Here is an 18,368-nt window from a genome sequence, read left to right on the forward strand (position 1 = left end):
ATCCGCCGCTACACTGCACTCGTTCCCGCGGCGAGCGTTTTGAGCTCTTGGCCCCGCGTGGAGCCAGCGGTATTAGCGTTGGTAGGGGAGGGCTATGTGTGGGCGAGGTTACGCTTGTGTGTTTGTGCAAACCGTGTTCTAAAAAATCCCCAAAATCGGTGTGACGTCTGACACATTTTTACATGACTGAAAGAGACATGAGCATCCTCTTTCTCTTGGCCCCAGACTGCTGTCACTGCAGGGAGTGACAGCAGCGTTATGGATGAATTCTGTCAGCCAATATCTGCCAGAATGTGTCTTTAACATGGTCAAAGTTTTTAGGTACATATTGAGGTCACAGCTTGCCATCAGAAGTGTTTGTTGCATATCACAGACTTTCTCTACTGAAAATGGCATTTTGGTATCGACCAAACATGGCAAATAGATGCTGCAGATTTAATTGCATGGATTGCATCATTGCATTGATTTATGCAAACACCCTCGAGTGCTAAATATGTTAGGTTCAACGGACCACACACAACATGCATGATAAAAAAAACAAGCTCTCTGCGTTTATGGATTAGAAGAAGACTAATTGAAATGCATGCGTGGAACATATCTTCCCTGCAGACATTTCATGGAGACAGAGCTGACAGTTATGTGCCGTGCACGTTCCCCATGTACTATAATTTCAACATTAGCAGCGCTGGACTTAACAACAGCACACACACAACCATAATGCATTTATAATTTATTAAATTAATGTAAAAGGATTTGTTTTAAAGCCACCAGCATGCATGCAAAACGTTAAACACTGGTTTTCTTAGCATGGCAGATGTCAGCTTTGACATCCTCTCTCACACACACACACACACACACACACACACACACACACACACACACACACACACACACACACACACACACACACACACACACACACACACATTGGTCTTTGGGATGGTGGAAAGAGTCTGCATTCCAACATAAAACAGATTGGAGTGGAGGCCAAGGCGAGTCTGTGGTGTGGAGCCCACGCCTGGGCTGCATGTTGACTCATGAAGCAGACCCTGGCTGTGCCGTTTGCACCAATTTGCTCTGAACCTCCCCGAGACAAATAACTGCCACGGAGCTGTAACACACTCTGCCTTCAGTCCGCTGGCAGCTAGCCAGCACGCTCACTGCTGCTTCTGCTGGAGTTAGCCGTCCTGATTTCTTCTCCGTCTGCTCTTGCTCTCTCTCCTCCTCTGTCGTCTCTTTGTCTCTCCCTCGCTCACTTTCTCATAGTCTCATTTTGTATTTGGAACTCGTCAATAACGTTGCCAAGCAGGAAAAAGGAGGCCCACGTTGTACCCCCAAAATAACAAAGTTCATTAAATGCACAAACAGAGAGCTGATGTACGATGCTGCCTCTCTTGTAATACGTTAATGAAAGGCAAAGGCCGTGTCAAATAAATAATTACTGTGGCACCGAGCGGTGAGAGATTTCAGCGATGGGGCTTGTTCCGTTTCAGTGGGTAGCAGAGGTGGAATAATGAGGGGTAAAAAGATGGGTGAGGGAAGGGGAGATGAATAAACTCAGACACTATGTCTCAGGAGGTGGGGTTTAGTTTGAGGTGGGGGGCGTGCTGAAGGGGACGACATGGAAGCCGACAGATGTAGTACAAGGGATTTCCTGCAAGCCAGAGAGATCAGTGGGTGGTGGTGGCCGTGCTGCCTTTAGACTGGCGCATGCCAGCCAACTGTCCTCCGCTCTGCAGCTGACCCCAAATCTGTCAGGATGGACCCTGCCGCCTCCAACATATACTTCCCCCCACTAATCGTGAGAGTGAGCGGAGCCAGCTGGCTGCACACAGTGACAGAGATTTCACAGGAGCATCGAGATCAATGAGATCCTGGGATAAACTTGGCAGACTAGACTTATACGCAACAGGGCCAGATTCAAGTAAACACCCCTTCACTTCTGTTGTTAGTGGCTATAAAAAGTAAACTGTGGAGAGAGGAGTCCGTGTGTGGATAGAAGGCCTACAGCCAGCCCTGTGCGGTCAGCGCTGTGCAGTCAGCCAGGCCGCTAGACAGCAGGCCCTGAGGTTATCGCCCGCTCAAGTGGAGCAGTGTGCCGTCCATTACCTCACTTTACTATCTCTGCAACCAGGGAAAGGGAAACGAGCTATTCATAGAGCCTCTCAGGGGCCTCCTTCACAGTGCTGGGGAAAGGAAATTACTGTGACATGTCACTGTTTACACTATACTGCACACATACTGCGTTGTGTCTGTCCGTAATTGCTAAATAAGACTGAGCACATCCTCTAATACTCTTTTTGGGGTAGTTTGGGGTAAACATGAAGATGCACGGGTTATGGAAACAATTAAAATGTTTCAAATACTTTTTATTAACAGTGTCAATGTGGAGCGGCAAGTTCATTATTTGGTGTTACCATCTCTATTACAGAGAAGAAGAAAGATCACACAATAGGGAAATAATCCCGTCTTAAGCTCGTTTTAATGCACAAAGCACACAGGATCCAAGGTGACTGCATTAGCCCGGCTTTGGGTTAAGAGGCTGAGATAGAGACAGATTGCTGTACTGTACACGTGGTTAATGATAAACCAAACAAGCCGGGTTAGCTCGCCTAGCCTGGCAAAACAGGACTTGTTGAAACTTGGATTATGTTAACAATCGCTGGTGAGTAACGGAAACTGTAAAAGCCAGGCTCTTATAATAACATCTCCAAAAAGGTTGTGTTTTTAGCTTTTAAAGTGAAAACATTAGAGTGGGGGGGGGGGTAGGCAAAAGTAAACGCAATTAAAACCACAACTTCCTTCTTTGGAGTTTCATTGGAAATGAAAAGCCTCAACTTACACCGAGTAAAACAAAAAACCTGTCCGTAACGTTCAACAGTAAAGGTACGACAGGCGTCTTAAGTGACAACGTAAAAATCCCCCAAATGCTCTTAAACGTTCTAACACGCCGTCGTGAGCCAGATGTATGGCTTGTCCTTTCTGCTCTCTGGAGTTTAAATGCAGCCTTGTAAAGACAACTCTGTGTTTCTGGGCTTCTTCTTCTTTTTTTTTTCTGCTGCCTTTTTACTCTTCGGCAGGGTTCCATCCCGGTTGCTCCGACAACATAATTATATGTAGTTAAGCATGAGCTGCAGAGAGGGGAGCGAGGGACATCGACTAAGCCAGAAGGAGAGAGAGAGAGAGGCCCGGAGCACCGTGGCTTGTCATTATGGGTCTGTTTGAACCTTATACAGAATAGGCAGCCCCAAACTTGAGCCTGAGCCAGTGGTACTCTGTACTCCCGTCCTCGCCGGTCCTGCCAAGCTTTTCTCCTTGAAAAAAACAACAAAAACCCACCTCTAATATAATCATGTACAAGAGCATTCTGACCTGTGGGCACTTGTAATGCGCCACACACTTGTCTTTTTCTTATATTCATATTTCTTATTACTAATTCGTTTGCCTCTAAAGTAGTTTTACAGTTTAATTGTGCAGAACTGTGATTGTTGTGTTGACAGGATTCGATATTGCAGGGTTTATGGGCCAAGACATCATCTGGATCCACACCAACACATTCCAGATAATAAGCCTGGAATGTTTCTCACTTAATTTATCAAAAACCACATTAAGAGCAGAGCATTTTGTGGCATCTGTTCCTTCTATACGGATTAAAGCAGCCCTTCTCTATCTGAACTTCACCTCCAAGACCATCACCCCTCAACAAGGCAGCAGCCCCCTGCCCAGCCCCTTCAACCCCCCCTCCTGTACTCCAACATTCAAACACACACACACACACACTTCTTTCTTTCCCCATCTTGATTAGATTACAGTGAGCGGGTTGGTGACAGCCTCTGGGCATGCTGGAGGAGCGGTTGATATCCGAGATCCCCCCTCCTCAGCCTCCACTCTCAGCGAGTCAAGAGAGCAAAGAGATACTGTATCTGAAGAGCTGACCTCACCAACGAAAGCAGCCTCTAAAGAATCATGGGAACTAATTTGTCACCACTCACATAAAAGGCTAAATGGTTCAGATAGATTGTTCTCTCTTCCTACATTGCATACTCACTATAAAGTCCTTACCAAGCCATGTGTTGACCCTGGAGATGCTTAAATCCACATGAGATCAAGCCCGACTTGCTGTTGCAGATAATAAAGGGAATATCTCATACTTCAATGAAACAAGTGGGGTAGCTATATATTAAAAGATGACTGAACACAGACGCAATGATTGCATTCCTAGAGATATAAAACCTCATATATATCTCTCTGACAAAAAGCAAAAGCAGGGGCCAAAACAGAAAGGGCTTTGTTCCCATTGTGGCTCCTGACCACCTACCAGGGGCCCTTTAGAGAAGCACTCACCCCGGAATGATCAGGCCACTTCTCCCCCAAGGATCCGCAGGCCTACGGAGATCGCTGGGCCAAACACATCCTGCCCATCTCCTAAGAGATTATCCAACTCAATGAACACATTGAGCCCAGAAACACTGAAGGAAACAGGAGCCTGCTATTCAGCCGCATCTGAAACCTTAAAAACGCTCCCACCAACACCCACGCTGGAGGGCGAAGGAGACATGCTAGCACTTACTGGCTACTTCCAGCGAGGCGTTGTGGCTCACGGCCTCTCCCAGGTAGTTCCTCGCCACGCAGATGTAGGAGCCCTCGTCCGGCTTGCTCCGGCGTCCGTGGACGATGCGTAGGAAGAAGAGCGAGCCGCTGGGCAGCAGCATGCGCTGAGAACGGGGATTGTCCCGGTCCGTTTCCACCCGCTCTCCATCCTTGTACCACTCCACCGTCGGGGTCGGCCGGCCCTCCGCTTTGCAGTTGAGGGTGGCCGGCTCCCCCTTGGAGACGATCAGGTCAGAGGGGTGCTCCACAATCCGGGGTGCCGTGTCCTCTTGGCGCAGACGGGATCCTGAGAAGAGAAATGACAGAAATTAAACTTTACATCTGCGAGGATTTACACATTTTAATGGACATAATCCACATTGAAGGTACTTATTTAACTGTTATAATTAAATTACTCAATAGGATGGGATAGTTTTAAAGGCAACCTCACTGTATTAATTAATTATCATCGCAGCCATCTTTGGAATAGAGAGCACACATCTTTTTGTCAGTTCAACTGTAATTATTGGTTGTTTTTGTGCTTTTCAGATCCAGAGACACATTTCAGTCCAGACGTATGACTCACTCCTCCACAAAATACACTAATATACAGTATTTTACATTTACATACAGACGATATCATTTGAAAGACGTGGAACGTGTGATTCAAGGTACTGCTGAGTAATAAAGTAACAAATAAACTACCAATCTGTGAGAGAAGCCACCCTTTAATTAGAGAAGGCGCTGAGCCCTGCTGCAGCAGTGTGACTCTGTCATTTCTCGGATCAAAGAGCAAAAACAGAGCAAAAACTAAACGCCACCTTTAAGGTAAAAGGAAATTAAAAGATGCAAGATAAGATATAGATGCTGTGCATAGCTGAGGGACAAAGGAAGGAGCGAGGAGATTACACTATTTAAGCAGGACAGCAGTGCCAACAGCAGTGCCAACAGCAGTGCCAAGGGGGTTAACACCCCAGTGCTATCTCAGACCATTACCATTGCTCTCCGACCAGTCAGCTGTGGCTATCAAACCTCCTTTACATGCAAATTAGCTTCCTGTTGTTAATTCCTGAAGGGTGGGACTTGATGGCTGTGTGTGTATTGTGTGCCTGCACACAATAGTGTGTGTGTGTGTGTGTGTGTGTGTGTGTGTGTGTGTGTGTGTGTGTGAGGGTGAGAGAGAAAGCCTTTTTTTCCCCCCACACTTGCCATATCTCCCAGCATAGGCCTTTGGAGCCCATTCAGGACCAATTAAAAAGAGTCTGGTCTAATTGGAGGCACAGGCCCGCAATTAATTTACCCAGCATCCCGTGAACTTGCCACACTGCCTCGTCTCTGTGTCCTCGCCCATCCCCCCGTTACCCTACAAACCCGCTGCTGAGAAGGCATCTTCCTGCGGTTGCCATATATTTTAGGTAAAGTCAGCATAATCAGTGACAGCTCTGTGGAAAGATGAATCACTTCCATGCCAACGTGTGGAGCGGTCAGTGGAATATAATTAATCCAGTAGCCTAATAGAGGACGTCACTATCATGAGTCTTTCCCAAGCTGTGTGTGACAGTTCTAACTTTTATTAACTATTATTTTTGGACATGCATATTTTCATATATCTCATGCAAACACTAGTGGTCTGGTTGTGTATGGCTGCAATGAAAAAACACACCGAGCCGCTCATTGATGATAATGAATGAGATACTGCATGTAAGATGGTGGAATATTACAGATGCAGGGAAATGGATTTTATGCCACAGAACATCGCATTCAAAATTAAAAAATCACAACTGTTTGGAGCAATTAGACTAAAGCCTATCAGTCTATGATTTATTATTTAGTGGCGAAATGAGACAAAGTCTCAGACATAAATCCCTGTTCTGTCATTCCATAGACACTCAAAAAACATAACTGCAGAGATTAAAGTGTTTCTGAGAGACCGACAGAAACAGATGGACAATTAGAGAGAGCGGCGTACCAAGCCTTTAGCCAAAATGAATTAGTCTGCTATCTGACGCTGAGTAAAATGTATAAAAAATACATGTCTGTCTGGGCTTCCTGGCTATTGGAGCTGCTTGAACCACTAGCAGGCTAATTAACCTCTATTTGTAGCCTGCTCAGGTTTGGACCCAGGGACCGTGTGCTAACGACGTTCGGTCGGGCCGGCGTAGAGCTGAGCTAACGGAACTCGCCATGCTAGCACACACGGGCGCTCCACCAGCACGATTCAGGCTAATATGTTTTATTAAAGAGGACTTTGAAGAGCTCTGCCACTATCTGCTCAGCCCCGCTCCCTTCCTGATTCAGATAGCTCCTCTCTAATTTGAAATGGTCTGAAGTTTGGGGGGTTTATGAAGGGGGGGGGGCATTAACTATTCAGATGTGGCCCACTGTGAAGAGAGCTGTGCAGCAGACAGAGCTGTGTTTGATCAGTGGTTGTTTACTGGAGATGATTACACCCGGTTCTGCATGATGAGGACACAATATACAGGTTCTAGTCTCCTGTTACAGAGAAGCTGGTGAGAATAAACAGCAAAGAGATATTCAGCAGCTCACTGAACGCTAATAAGTGTGTGTTTGGAGCCGAGCACGTATCGGTTACACAATGCTATTATGCTTCCCTTGTTCCTGATTTAATTTGTGTGTGTGTGTGTGTGTGTGTGTGTGTTTTGCTGATCCCCACAGACACTTTGAGTGACCCCGGTTACTTCAGCTCCATTACACCTCACCGGGGGGAAAAAAGACACAAGCGGTGTAAAGGATTATTCTGTCATGATGACAGACACCACCATGCCCCCCCTCTACAGGTGCAGGCTTTTAGAAAATGGACAACTTCACTCCTTCCTCCCTCTGCAGACCGAATGTGAAGACAGAAACCGCGAGAGGAGCAGAGTGCACACTTCACAGCTGAAACAAGCTGTTCGGCATCTCTTTCTCGCTCCCCTCCCTTTATTTTTCAAAGCGCTGCCCTTCCATCTCCTCTGCTGCTTTCAACCACCCTCTCTCCTACTTTCTATCCCCCTGCCCCCCCCTCCTTCTTTCGCTTGCAGACAGAAAATGTGAGATGAGCTAATGCAATACACAGCCTCACCGAAGGGAAGCTGGGACTCCTACTGCAAGGGTCTGATCGATCGGTGCCCGAGGCAACGTTCTCCTTTAACCCTCTCACTTGCTGGAGCGCTCTCTGTTTCTTTTCTCTCATTTCTTTTCTCTCTCTTACACACACACACACACACACACACACACACACACACACACACACACACACACACACACACACACACAGTTAAACTATGCTTGAGGGAGCCTTTGCTTGCTGTGGTGGTGATTAAAAAAAACTACAATTCTCCGTGACTTTTCTCTCAATGCTAAAAGCAATCTCAGTAATGAACATCAAACCATGAGCGCCCCAACAGCAACCAGAAGAACAGGGAATTGAGTGAAATGAACAGCCACAGCCACCACAAGGGTCCAGACCCAGATAACAACACAATATCTATATGCATCCTATAGGCTGCATGAGGACCTCTGGGGTGTTTGCCCACTCTGACATCCAGGCTCTTTCCCCGGTCCGATCATTGATAGACAGGGCATGATTACGGGATTTGCGGAGGTCCTCGTGAAGCCAAGGTCACTCGGCTGTCCATTAAATCACTAGGCATACATTGTATATTAACATTAGGGCTACCAGCTTGGTATTGATTGATCCGTGTCTCGGAGCTAAACTTAATTCTCACCCTGCAACACGAGTCGATATCCTGCAGATCTATATTCCACCAGATAAGCCTGCTTCCTCAATCTGACCATTAAATAATACGCACAAGAGATTGACTGCTGCCGCTCATGCAAATAGATCATAACATAACGTAGTTCACGAGGCAGGTCACATGACTTCTATTTAAATGGACCTTTGTATATGACACCAGTCTGAGAATTATACACATTTACTTCACGATCGAAGAAAGTTTTTTCGTTTCACATATAGAATAATGGTCCAATACATGATAAGAAATGGATAAAAATCAAAGTGATCGCCACAAATACTAACTACATATAGCCTGGAAGAGAAGGGAAACATTATTCCAGTTTTATTAACTCATGGTTTTTATAATGACTGGTTTTAGGGGCGCCTCAGCAGTCCTACTTCCCCTGCTAACGACACTATAGCTACGCCAAGAGCTGCTCTATTGATTGCATATAATAACATAATGCCACAGTTAAGAACGGAAGAATTTAACTGAGAACGTTTACTGTCGGAGTAAATAGCCAATATGTCAACTACAAAAAAAGAAGAAGAAGAAAATGCAATAAAATCATGTTTGCGATGCAACAAAGCTTACATGTCTGGGAGGCAGCGATCGATCTAACGACTCTGACTGAAAGCATTAAAGACGACCCTGGAACTACAAGCTCCACTCTGAGCCGCCTCGGGACAGGAAACAGCTAGCCGGGGTCATCTCTGTCAGAGCCAGGGGTCATTGCTTAAACACAGCATGTTTGACCTCTGCAATTAAAAGCTCATGTAAACCCCCACAGATAACATCATTTGTGCTGCTATTTTATTGCTAATCACTGTCAGCATAAAGATGAAGGAGAGAAGAAAAAAAACAGAAAAAACATCATATAGCTGAAGTAATAAGTTCAGGTCCAGTGATTTCCACCTGCGGTCTCTCAAAGAGTTTGAGGAGGTGGAAAGGAGCCAGGAACCTGTCCCTTACCGCAGACCAGGACAGGGACAGGGAGGCAATTTAGATGGGGCTATGTGTCTACTTCCTTGAATGATAAACCTAACTTCACAACTTCAACTTCCTTCCCTCCAGAACAAACAACCCCCAGCAGCCTATAGGACTGTGCCTGATTATAGTGCGTTAAAGTTTAACCGCCGCCGTAAAAGATGCTCAAGGTCGCCGAATCTCGTAAAGACAGGAGCTTAAATTGGGGAGAGGTGCTGCAGAAGCCGTATCATCACACGCATATCAGATGTCCAGCTGAGCAATGGCGGAGATATGGAATACGGGTCCGTGATAAGGAAGGCCACGCACAGTAGGGCACTCCCCCTATCTACAGTCCCATTAATCTGTGATTAGGGGACTTAAGAGGGATTTATGGTGGAGATAAGAGCAGAGGGCGTGTCCCTCGGGGGGGAAGCCAGGCGGAGACTGGAGCCACGCCTGCTCGGGGGACGGTGCCTGCCGATAGACGACTGAGAGCTAAAGAAAAGGCACCCTTCTCTGTTGAATTAGAGAAGATAACGGGGGGGAGAGAGAGAGTGGAGATAAGAGAGGGAAGCAGAGCGAAAAGTGGAGGCGGCGTACTCCCGGCGATCAGATGACATCAACAGGAAAGAGAAACTGAATCTTTTTACCGTTTCAACATCAGGATCCCACCCCGGAATGCTCCGCCTGAATGAGTCTGCCAGTTGCATCAGATCAGACCTGTTTTTTAATGTTACACAAGGCTATCGCTTACACTCCTAAGAGGCAGGATTAGAGCCCCGTGTGTGTGAGTGTGTATGGGGAGGTGGAGGTGGGGGTGACGGAGGGGGGATGATGGGTATCTTTATGGCCTCTCTCTTTCCTCATCTCTTTGTCTCCGTTTACCAAACAGAACGGGGTTCGGTTACGTCGCTGATACTGCAGCAGCACTTGACAATAGATATCAGTTTCCAAAAAAATAGTACCTCGGTCCAAATAAATAGTACCTCTGACCAAAAAAATTGTACCTCTGTCCAAATAAATAGAACCTCCGACCTAATAAATAGTACCTCCGACCAAAAAAATAGTACCTCCGACCAAAAAAATAGTACCTCTGTCCAAATGCTTTTCTTTTTTTTAACCAAGCACACCTGAAACACCCAACACTGTGACGCAACGCTGCACTATCTGATTGCTTATCTGTATTTGCTGTATATCGAAACCACGCACACTCACAGATGATTACAATGCTCTCGTTGATAATTGAGCGATATATGGACTTCTGCAGACGTTAATGCAAACATGACACAAAGCTCCTTTGTTATTATTAAGGCCAAGACGTTGAGGAAGTAATCAGGAAAGAGTCCACATACTGCAGAAACTCTGCAAGGCTCCCAACACAATGAAATCGTTGATTCATTTCTGATAATCGGAAGGCGTGATACACGCGAAGGTTACCATTGGTGAAACCATAAAACGTCAACACCTCTGGAAATGAGGCCTCATTAAATCCTAAAATCACAGTCGGTGCCTTTGATCGTCATCTGAAGCTCATTCGTTATATATGATACAAAGGTGACAAATCTGCTGACAATACCATAAACAAGCAGCACTCCCTTCAGTGCTTGAGGCCACAGGTTATCACAATAATAATCATACGCTCTGAGGCTGTGGTATAATCACTCTTACCCAACAAAGGCCCGTCTAGGCCCGAAGCTCCAGCCCCTAAAAACTGGTTGAGTCAACTGGGAAACACATCCCTGACTCTCTCTCCTGGCAGGCCAAGCCGGGAGTGAGACAACCCACAGAAGAGTGCTCCTCTGGGAGGCTGGGGTCCATCCTGCTCCCCCCCATCTGGAGCTATACGACAATAGGAGCAGTATTTCCACTTCAGCTCCAGGCTTTTCCCCCAAACGGGCCTGACACATGTGAAAGACACCAGGCTTGATCACATATGATGAAGGAGCGCTGCTGCTCATGAACCACCTCTTAAGTCAACGGACGACAACAAGCACATCTTTGTTTTGTCCGTCTTTAAACACTCAAAGCTCGTAGATAAAAGTTGTGAATGGGAACGCCATATAGAAGAATGCCTTATTCATTAGTTTCCTATCACAATTTCAATACGTAGTTATATCACATGAATTGTCAGCAACATAACAATGGGGAGGTTACTGTGAAAAGACATGTCACCGAGAAAATATACTATACAATAATGAATTTTCAACAGAAACCCAGGGGACACAATTGCGGATGAGTTGTGGCCCCTCCCGATGCCAAGCAGCCCCGGCAGAGTGTCATTAGACACAAATAAAAGCTGTCAAAGTCTGCAGAAGGCCACGAGGGCAGAATTCATTCCTGCAGGATAAACGCAGTTCCTCTGCTTTATTATATCCATTCACCGAGACAAGCGGGAAAAGCTGGAGTGGAAAAGACTGGAATGCTTGTTAGGAGGCTGCCTGTCAAACCGGCTCTGGAGACCACGCAGGCAGACGGGCTGAACAGAGCAGGGAGGATGCGAAGCGTCGGCCGTCTGTTAGCGTATAGTATATACGTGTGTGCCTTGTATCTATCTGACTCAGGTTGACCCTGCGTATTCACAGCGATGACCTCAGAAGAAGACCTGGCCCGTACCTCTCGTGAAAGAACTCCAACACCCGTGTGAAGGATGCGATTCCTTCAGCGGAGCAGAGATCCCAGGAAAGGAGCTGTAATTAATATGTGCCAGGCTTAGAGCCTGTATTAGGAAGCTTCAGTATGTGCCACAGTCACGGTTTGGATCATGTGGGGGGGGATTACAGGAGAGAAGCACAAGGGGAGTGCGAGTGGGCAATTACTTCTTGTTTTTGTTTTCCAACATTGCCAGTTATTAATGAGGTTTGACCATGGCGCTCTCAGTGATACATCAAAGCGGCCTGCAACGGCAGGATGGAAGCAGCCGAGGTAATTGAATATGCTGGTACATTTATTTCCCAACAGGGGAACAAGCAGGAGTTCCACTGCTGACTTGTTCTTCCATCGAGCTGCCGGACCCAAATTCCTCAAGAGATTAATCAATTCTGTTTCAGCAAAAACAATTTGTTTGTTTTTTTGTGAAAAACAAATATATAGTTAAAGGCGTGGACGATAAACATACTTATAAGACGAATAGATGGGTACGGCTCTGTTTCACAGTCTACATTAATGCAGAGGAATGGAAGCAGCCCTGCAGGTCAGATGTAAACAAAACTGTGTGCTTAATTCAATTGAAAACAATCTGCTCAGTTTTGCATCACTAACAATATGGTCTGCTTTCCTTCCAAGGTCACTTTGTGGAGCGGCTGAGCGGTTATGAGGGGACTGGGATAGGTGGCCCGGGACTAAAAAGGGTAGGCGAGGGACGAGCTGCTAAGCAGTCAGCAGGAAGAGGGACCAGCACACTCAGCTGGCACCGGGCAGCCACGGGGAGTATGGCATTTGGGCCGGGTGCCAAGAAAAAGAACAGCTCTGAAGAGATGCCAAAGTGAATCAGGGGCAGGCACGGCCAAAAAGCACCTAATGCTTTTTAAATGTTATTTAGTTGATGGCAGCGGCTGATACCGGTCTGCTGTTGGACCGGTGTTGTATTACAGTCCCTGAGAGCGGAGCCGATGACCTTATGGAGGCTATTCTAAAATGTTGGGCCAAACACATTCTAACGGAAATCTACGACAGCTGGGTGTTGAAAGGGAATTTCAGTTGCAGCGTTCAGACGGCGATGCCCGAGTGCAGAAACGTTGGCACGTTTCCATCCCGTGGCCTTTAGGTTAAGAGGGTAAGCACAGAGCACATAGCAGTGAGCCGTCAATGTGTGAAAGCTTGTGTATGTGCATGCATGTATGTGACAGCGGTTCATACCACGGCACCGTAGCTGTGGGATACGACGGTATTATTAAAGTGAAACGTGGCTCCCGGAGGCATAGCGTAGGATAAGACTCAGTGGAGCCGCTTTCTCTCGTGGCAACATCCCAGAGACACCAGCATGGGCCTGCTGAGTGGGGCATGGCCCCCGTCCAGCCAAATGGAGCGCAAATCGCCCCCAAACTGTTCGAAACCTGGGCCTGGAAAAATGAGAGTGGGATGCAAGGCCTGCCGTGTGATGCACAGTAAATATTTGGTCAAAATTAATGAAGGGGCGAAGTCTGCCAGGAAGCCTTTTTCAAGACGTCCACAGAGGGGAGACTGTGCCCAGTCTGGCATTAAAATTAAATTTCCTAAGGCAGACAACTGCTCACTGGCCTGTCTGCTTTCCAGCACCCACTTACCACGTCCTTTTTTCCCCTGAAAACACATACCATCTGTCCAGGTACACAGTGTATCCAACTAAGTACTGTTTTATTTTCACCATGTAACTGAATATGACTCGGTCGGAACTGCATCCCACTTTCCTAATTTGCATCTGCCAGTTGTCTCCATCCGACAGCGACAGAAAACAAAACTGTCAACATGTGAATAAAAGTTCTTTAAAAGCCTGTTTTCCCCCACAGTTTGGAGACGGAGAGGGGGGATCAGATCGGTGCAAGACAGCTGCAATGACAAACCGTCCCCCTCGCTAACAGCCGTTGGAAGTGGAAATAACCACCCTGAGGATATCTCTGCTTCTCCCCCCCCCCCCGACACTGAATTTCATTGATTTCCCAAACGTCTCCCTTAAAATGTGATCAACGGTGAAGCAGCCAATAAAGAGACTTCTAAATCCGCCATTCATGCTTTGTCAGTTTCTATCCAGAAGGGTGCAGCCGTGCTGAAAAGAGGAAGCCCGTGTATGCTGGATGTCAAACGTCTCTGATGAAAAATTTGAAAAGCAAATACAAAAGAAAAGGAGGGGCGAGGTCAATCAAAGCCTGAGTAAAGAAAACACTCGGGAATAATTTGGGCTTTAGCTACCCGGAGAGAGAGGAACCCAAATAACACTTCAAGATGTCGAAAAGGATGGCCGTCATTATCGTTAAAGCACTGACGGAGGTGGAGAGAGGTGAATGGTATGCTCTGATTAAAGGACATAATGAGACGGGAAAAACACCGGCTGTCAAGACCCAACGTCAGAAAGAATCACAAAAGTCAAGTCGGCGAGGATTCATCACAGAGAGACAGTCAGACATTTATTTTGTCTGAGCCAAAAACACAAAAAGGTGTGATTACTGAAAGTGCATGCAGGGAAATGGCTGTAAACCACAAAGTGCTTTTTTTTTAATAGTTCAAACTTCCAATGAAGACTTGGTGACAAGCAGCGAAAATGTATGAAGCAATCTGTGTGCTTAAAGCCTGAAGAAGCCGTCGCTCACCCGGCGACTACAATTGTTATTCAATTAGAGCTTTCAAGGAGAGGGCACGTACGAGGGGGCTGCATAGAGGGAGGATTTACGGCCAAGCCACACTAAAAAAGTGACAGAAAAGGAGTGATGAACGGCTCGGCAAGTCTTTGAAAGTTGACAAGCGTAGATTAAAAGCTTTTGAAAAGGTGAAAATCCACCATAAGTCAAAAGTGTTGTTCAATTTTTTTACAAACAGAAAGTGGAAACACACGTTATCAACAGCAAAGGGAGAAAAAACCGTTTGGGATTATTCATTTCAGTAGTAAACCTGATAAAAGATCAGGATTAGAGTTAATCTCCCAACGCAGAGCAACCGGGTATTTACATGTCGGAAATTCAACCCGGTTATTTGGAATCCTCCTCACCATGGTTACGGCTGAATGGTGGGAGCGGCTCCAAAAGCGCTCTTATGATAGTGGATTTCAAGGTCACCTTCTCGTTAATTATGTTTTCCAGCACTTCCTCTTTCACAGAACGCACCCCTCCTACTTTTATCGCCGTCTTTGTGTGACAGCATTAGCCGTTCCAGGAGTAAAAGTTGCTGATGCAGGTCTGGATGAGAGTGAGTCTCCTAAAGCATCCACTGCACTGTTGGTTTCAAATTTGAAAACAAACAGGAAATAATGTTCGGGGAAGGAGAGGGGAGCTCGACGACGACAGTGCGGCTGAGAGGGGGGAGGAACCCAAGACATTAATCAACTAATTAGCAGCCTCTCTTTTAACTGCTAATTTAATCTATCCCTCTCAGCCTTTTTTAATGGCATTTTCTCCCTGTCAGTTATAACCAAAGGGAGGTTTAGCATTTCAAAAGTGTATCCAGGCCTTTGCAATGAGAGGCTAATAGAATGGTCACAGAGGCCGGGAGGAGGCCTGAGCTCGGGGAGGGAGGAAGAAAAGAAGGATACTGGGGAGAGACGGTCCCTCAATGCCACCTCTCAGTCTCCCCCAGTGGAGAAAATGAAAGGGAGCCCTTTTTAAAATGCACAACCCCACGGTATCGCACGGCTTTCTCCACCACAGCAAACGCCGGGGCTTCTGGGAGTTCCTGAGCACGCAGAATTCAGATCCAATGCTGGGAATCTGACCAAAAGCAAGCCCTCAATGCCACACTGGAAGCTTTCATTTATTAACTCAGCACTTTTACACTTTCACACATCGACCTCACCTCCCCAGATGTCCACCTTAAAAGGGTAAAGAAAAACACCACCGAGCGTCCTTGCCTAACTGTTTTCCACCACTAACACCCTCATCAGCACATTCTCTGCCATGAGGGACCAGGAGGAATATGCACCGTGAGCACGGAGAGCCAGATTAGGAGTATTCCCAGAGCTGGTGTATCATGGCATGTTTGACTGCTACGTCCTCCCGTTCCTTCCACCCTCCATCCCCCCTTCCACACCCCGGGGTAGTCTTTGTGTAGGCAGCCCCCCCCCCCCCCCGTCTACACACCCTCAGTCCCTTGTGAAGCATTCTCTTCCCCTCCTCCATGCCTTACAATCGCCCTGTTAAGGAGACACAATGCGGCCTCCACGTACCCACAGGCTTTTTTTCCTGCTTTATTTAAGAAAAGCTCTGCACTGACCAGCCACAAAAAAAAGGCAAGTCTTAAAAAAAAAAAAAAAAATGGGCCAAAAAAAAAAAAAAAAGCAGGGGGGATGGGTAAGAGGATGAAGAGATTCCTTAAGCCGCCTTTCGCCACCCCACACATACACAAACACACTCCCCCACCTCTCCTCCTCACTCACATCTAGATTAGTGGAGTCACGGGGAAATGAATCCACGGCGACGCTAGATTAAGTTAGCATGCATATGCCATGTGGAATCAAACGTGGATTAGCGTTATATCATTTGCTTGGGCTTTTTTTTCTTCATCACGGGACTCAAAAGTGGCGGATATTCAAAGCGTGCCACCTTTTTATCCTTATTTATCACTTCCGTACCGAACGTTTGTCCTCCATGTCGACCGTCGGTACCAGATGCATTTACGACACAGAGTGACCCGCGAGTCTCACATCCTGCTGGACACGCCCGCTGCTTTCTAGTATCAGCCGGCTCCAGACTGAAAAGCTTATATGGAGTTATGTTCCGGAGTATTCTTAGTGTGGGTGGCTTAACTCTGTCTGGCTATACGTTTGCGGAGCTTAGACTGACGGACTATTTGACAGACAAAGTGAGACTTGCTAAATAAGTCATAACAACGCTATCAGCGAGAGATGAACATAACTCTACAGTGTCTACACTGAAGCCTGGTGATTCCTGAGGACTTCCAAACAGGGCGTAGGGATGCATCCTCAGGTTTATAACATTATCTAAAATCCTCCGACTCCACGCTCAGACATGCATATCAGTCAGGCTGCAGCCACGGCAAATTACAAACTATTGACGTCAGATGGATTTGTTAATTAATCCAATTAAGCGGCGCTTTTGGCACATTAGGGGAAGAGCAGTTGGAGGGAAAAGCAGATCATTAAGAGTCACCGCCTAATTATCTGCCCTAAAACAAACTGCTTTGAAATGTTTATCTCGTCAGTCATTAATGACTTAGCCACGGTTCTCATGGAAGAGGAAGACGGGCTTGCCCTCCCACATTCCTCCGTGTGGTTTCACTAAGCCAAAGTCTGCCTAATCCTGGATCTTAGGGTGTAAAACCCTGCTTGATTTGGATTAGGATCAGATTAATGTGTATTAGCAGAAGTTATAGAGATATGGCATTAAGGACACAGGTGTGAGATTTTTCAACTCATGGGGGAAAAGAGGCGACACTATGTTTGACAAGACGCCTACTGCCCTCTCAAAGAGTCGGTTCAGAGAGTTAATCCCTCACAATAACATGATGTGGGGGTAATTTGGAATTAAAAAGAAAAGTGAGCAACGACAAGAAGACTTTAATGTTGGTCTTAAATGTGAGGAGGCGATGGTAAAGCAGACAGGAGACGGCTCTCACCTGTGCTCTCCGGTCATTAATTGGCCCTGAATCCCGCCGTGTCCTGTCATGGCGTCGGAGCAGGAGGTGGAAGGGCTCCACAATTTATCAGCACTCACGAGTCAATTTGTCAAACCTCAACGGCCGGGTGCTGCTGGGGGCTGATTACCAGACTCCCACATGGTTCACACTCACACTCACACACACACACACACATTGGTCTGCTTGGATTTAAACACCCAAACAGTTTAACATGACGTGCTTAAAAAAAACACATTTTTGAAATGATATCCTTCATTTTAATACAACAGTCCCACAGTTTGTGAAATAATAATCACAAAATTGAAATCTACTGATTCATGTATAAGAAGAGGGTGTTGTCACCCATTGGCATGTGGACTACATTTTTGTCGCCATCTTGGAATTGAACCAGTGAAAGGAATTGACCATATTTGGACTGATGGACACCTAGGCAGCACCCTTACTGGATCTGGATCCATCACTTAGTAAGATTTGGGAAAAACTTCATGATTGGGCTTCAAATATCTAAATCAGTTCGGTTTAGGCAACAAACGAATGCAAATCCTCTGAGTTAGGTTTAGGAGTCACAAACCAGTGGGACCGGGTTGGTTAATATGTATCACTCAGGCAGCCCTTATCTCCTGAAAGCAATCTTTCAGAGTGTGGCTCTGAGTGTGAGACGTACAGCCACCTCTTGCCCTCATCTGACTGCTTCTTCTGAGGTTGAGTACAAGGTCTGATGAGCACATGGAGGAGAGATAACAACCATTTAGTGTATAGCAGGTGGACAGATCAGCTGATAACAGGGCCCTGACG

General features: G+C 46.4%; 1 protein-coding gene across 2 annotated transcripts in view; it reads right to left on the reverse strand.

The window, feature by feature from the left end:
• robo1 (roundabout, axon guidance receptor, homolog 1) overlaps positions 1-18,368 on the reverse strand; it is a 150,084-nt gene that overhangs the window by 99,144 nt on the left and 32,572 nt on the right. For both annotated transcript variants that reach the window (XM_084020155.1, XM_084020156.1), the window contains one exon: positions 4,571-4,897. In XM_084020155.1, the coding sequence (XP_083876281.1) occupies positions 4,571-4,897 (327 nt within the window). The remainder of the gene's footprint in view (positions 1-4,570; positions 4,898-18,368) is intronic.

This window comes from Eutrigla gurnardus, assembly GCF_963514095.1.
Source record: "Eutrigla gurnardus genome assembly, chromosome: 10".
Lineage (NCBI taxonomy): Eukaryota > Metazoa > Chordata > Actinopteri > Perciformes > Triglidae > Eutrigla > Eutrigla gurnardus.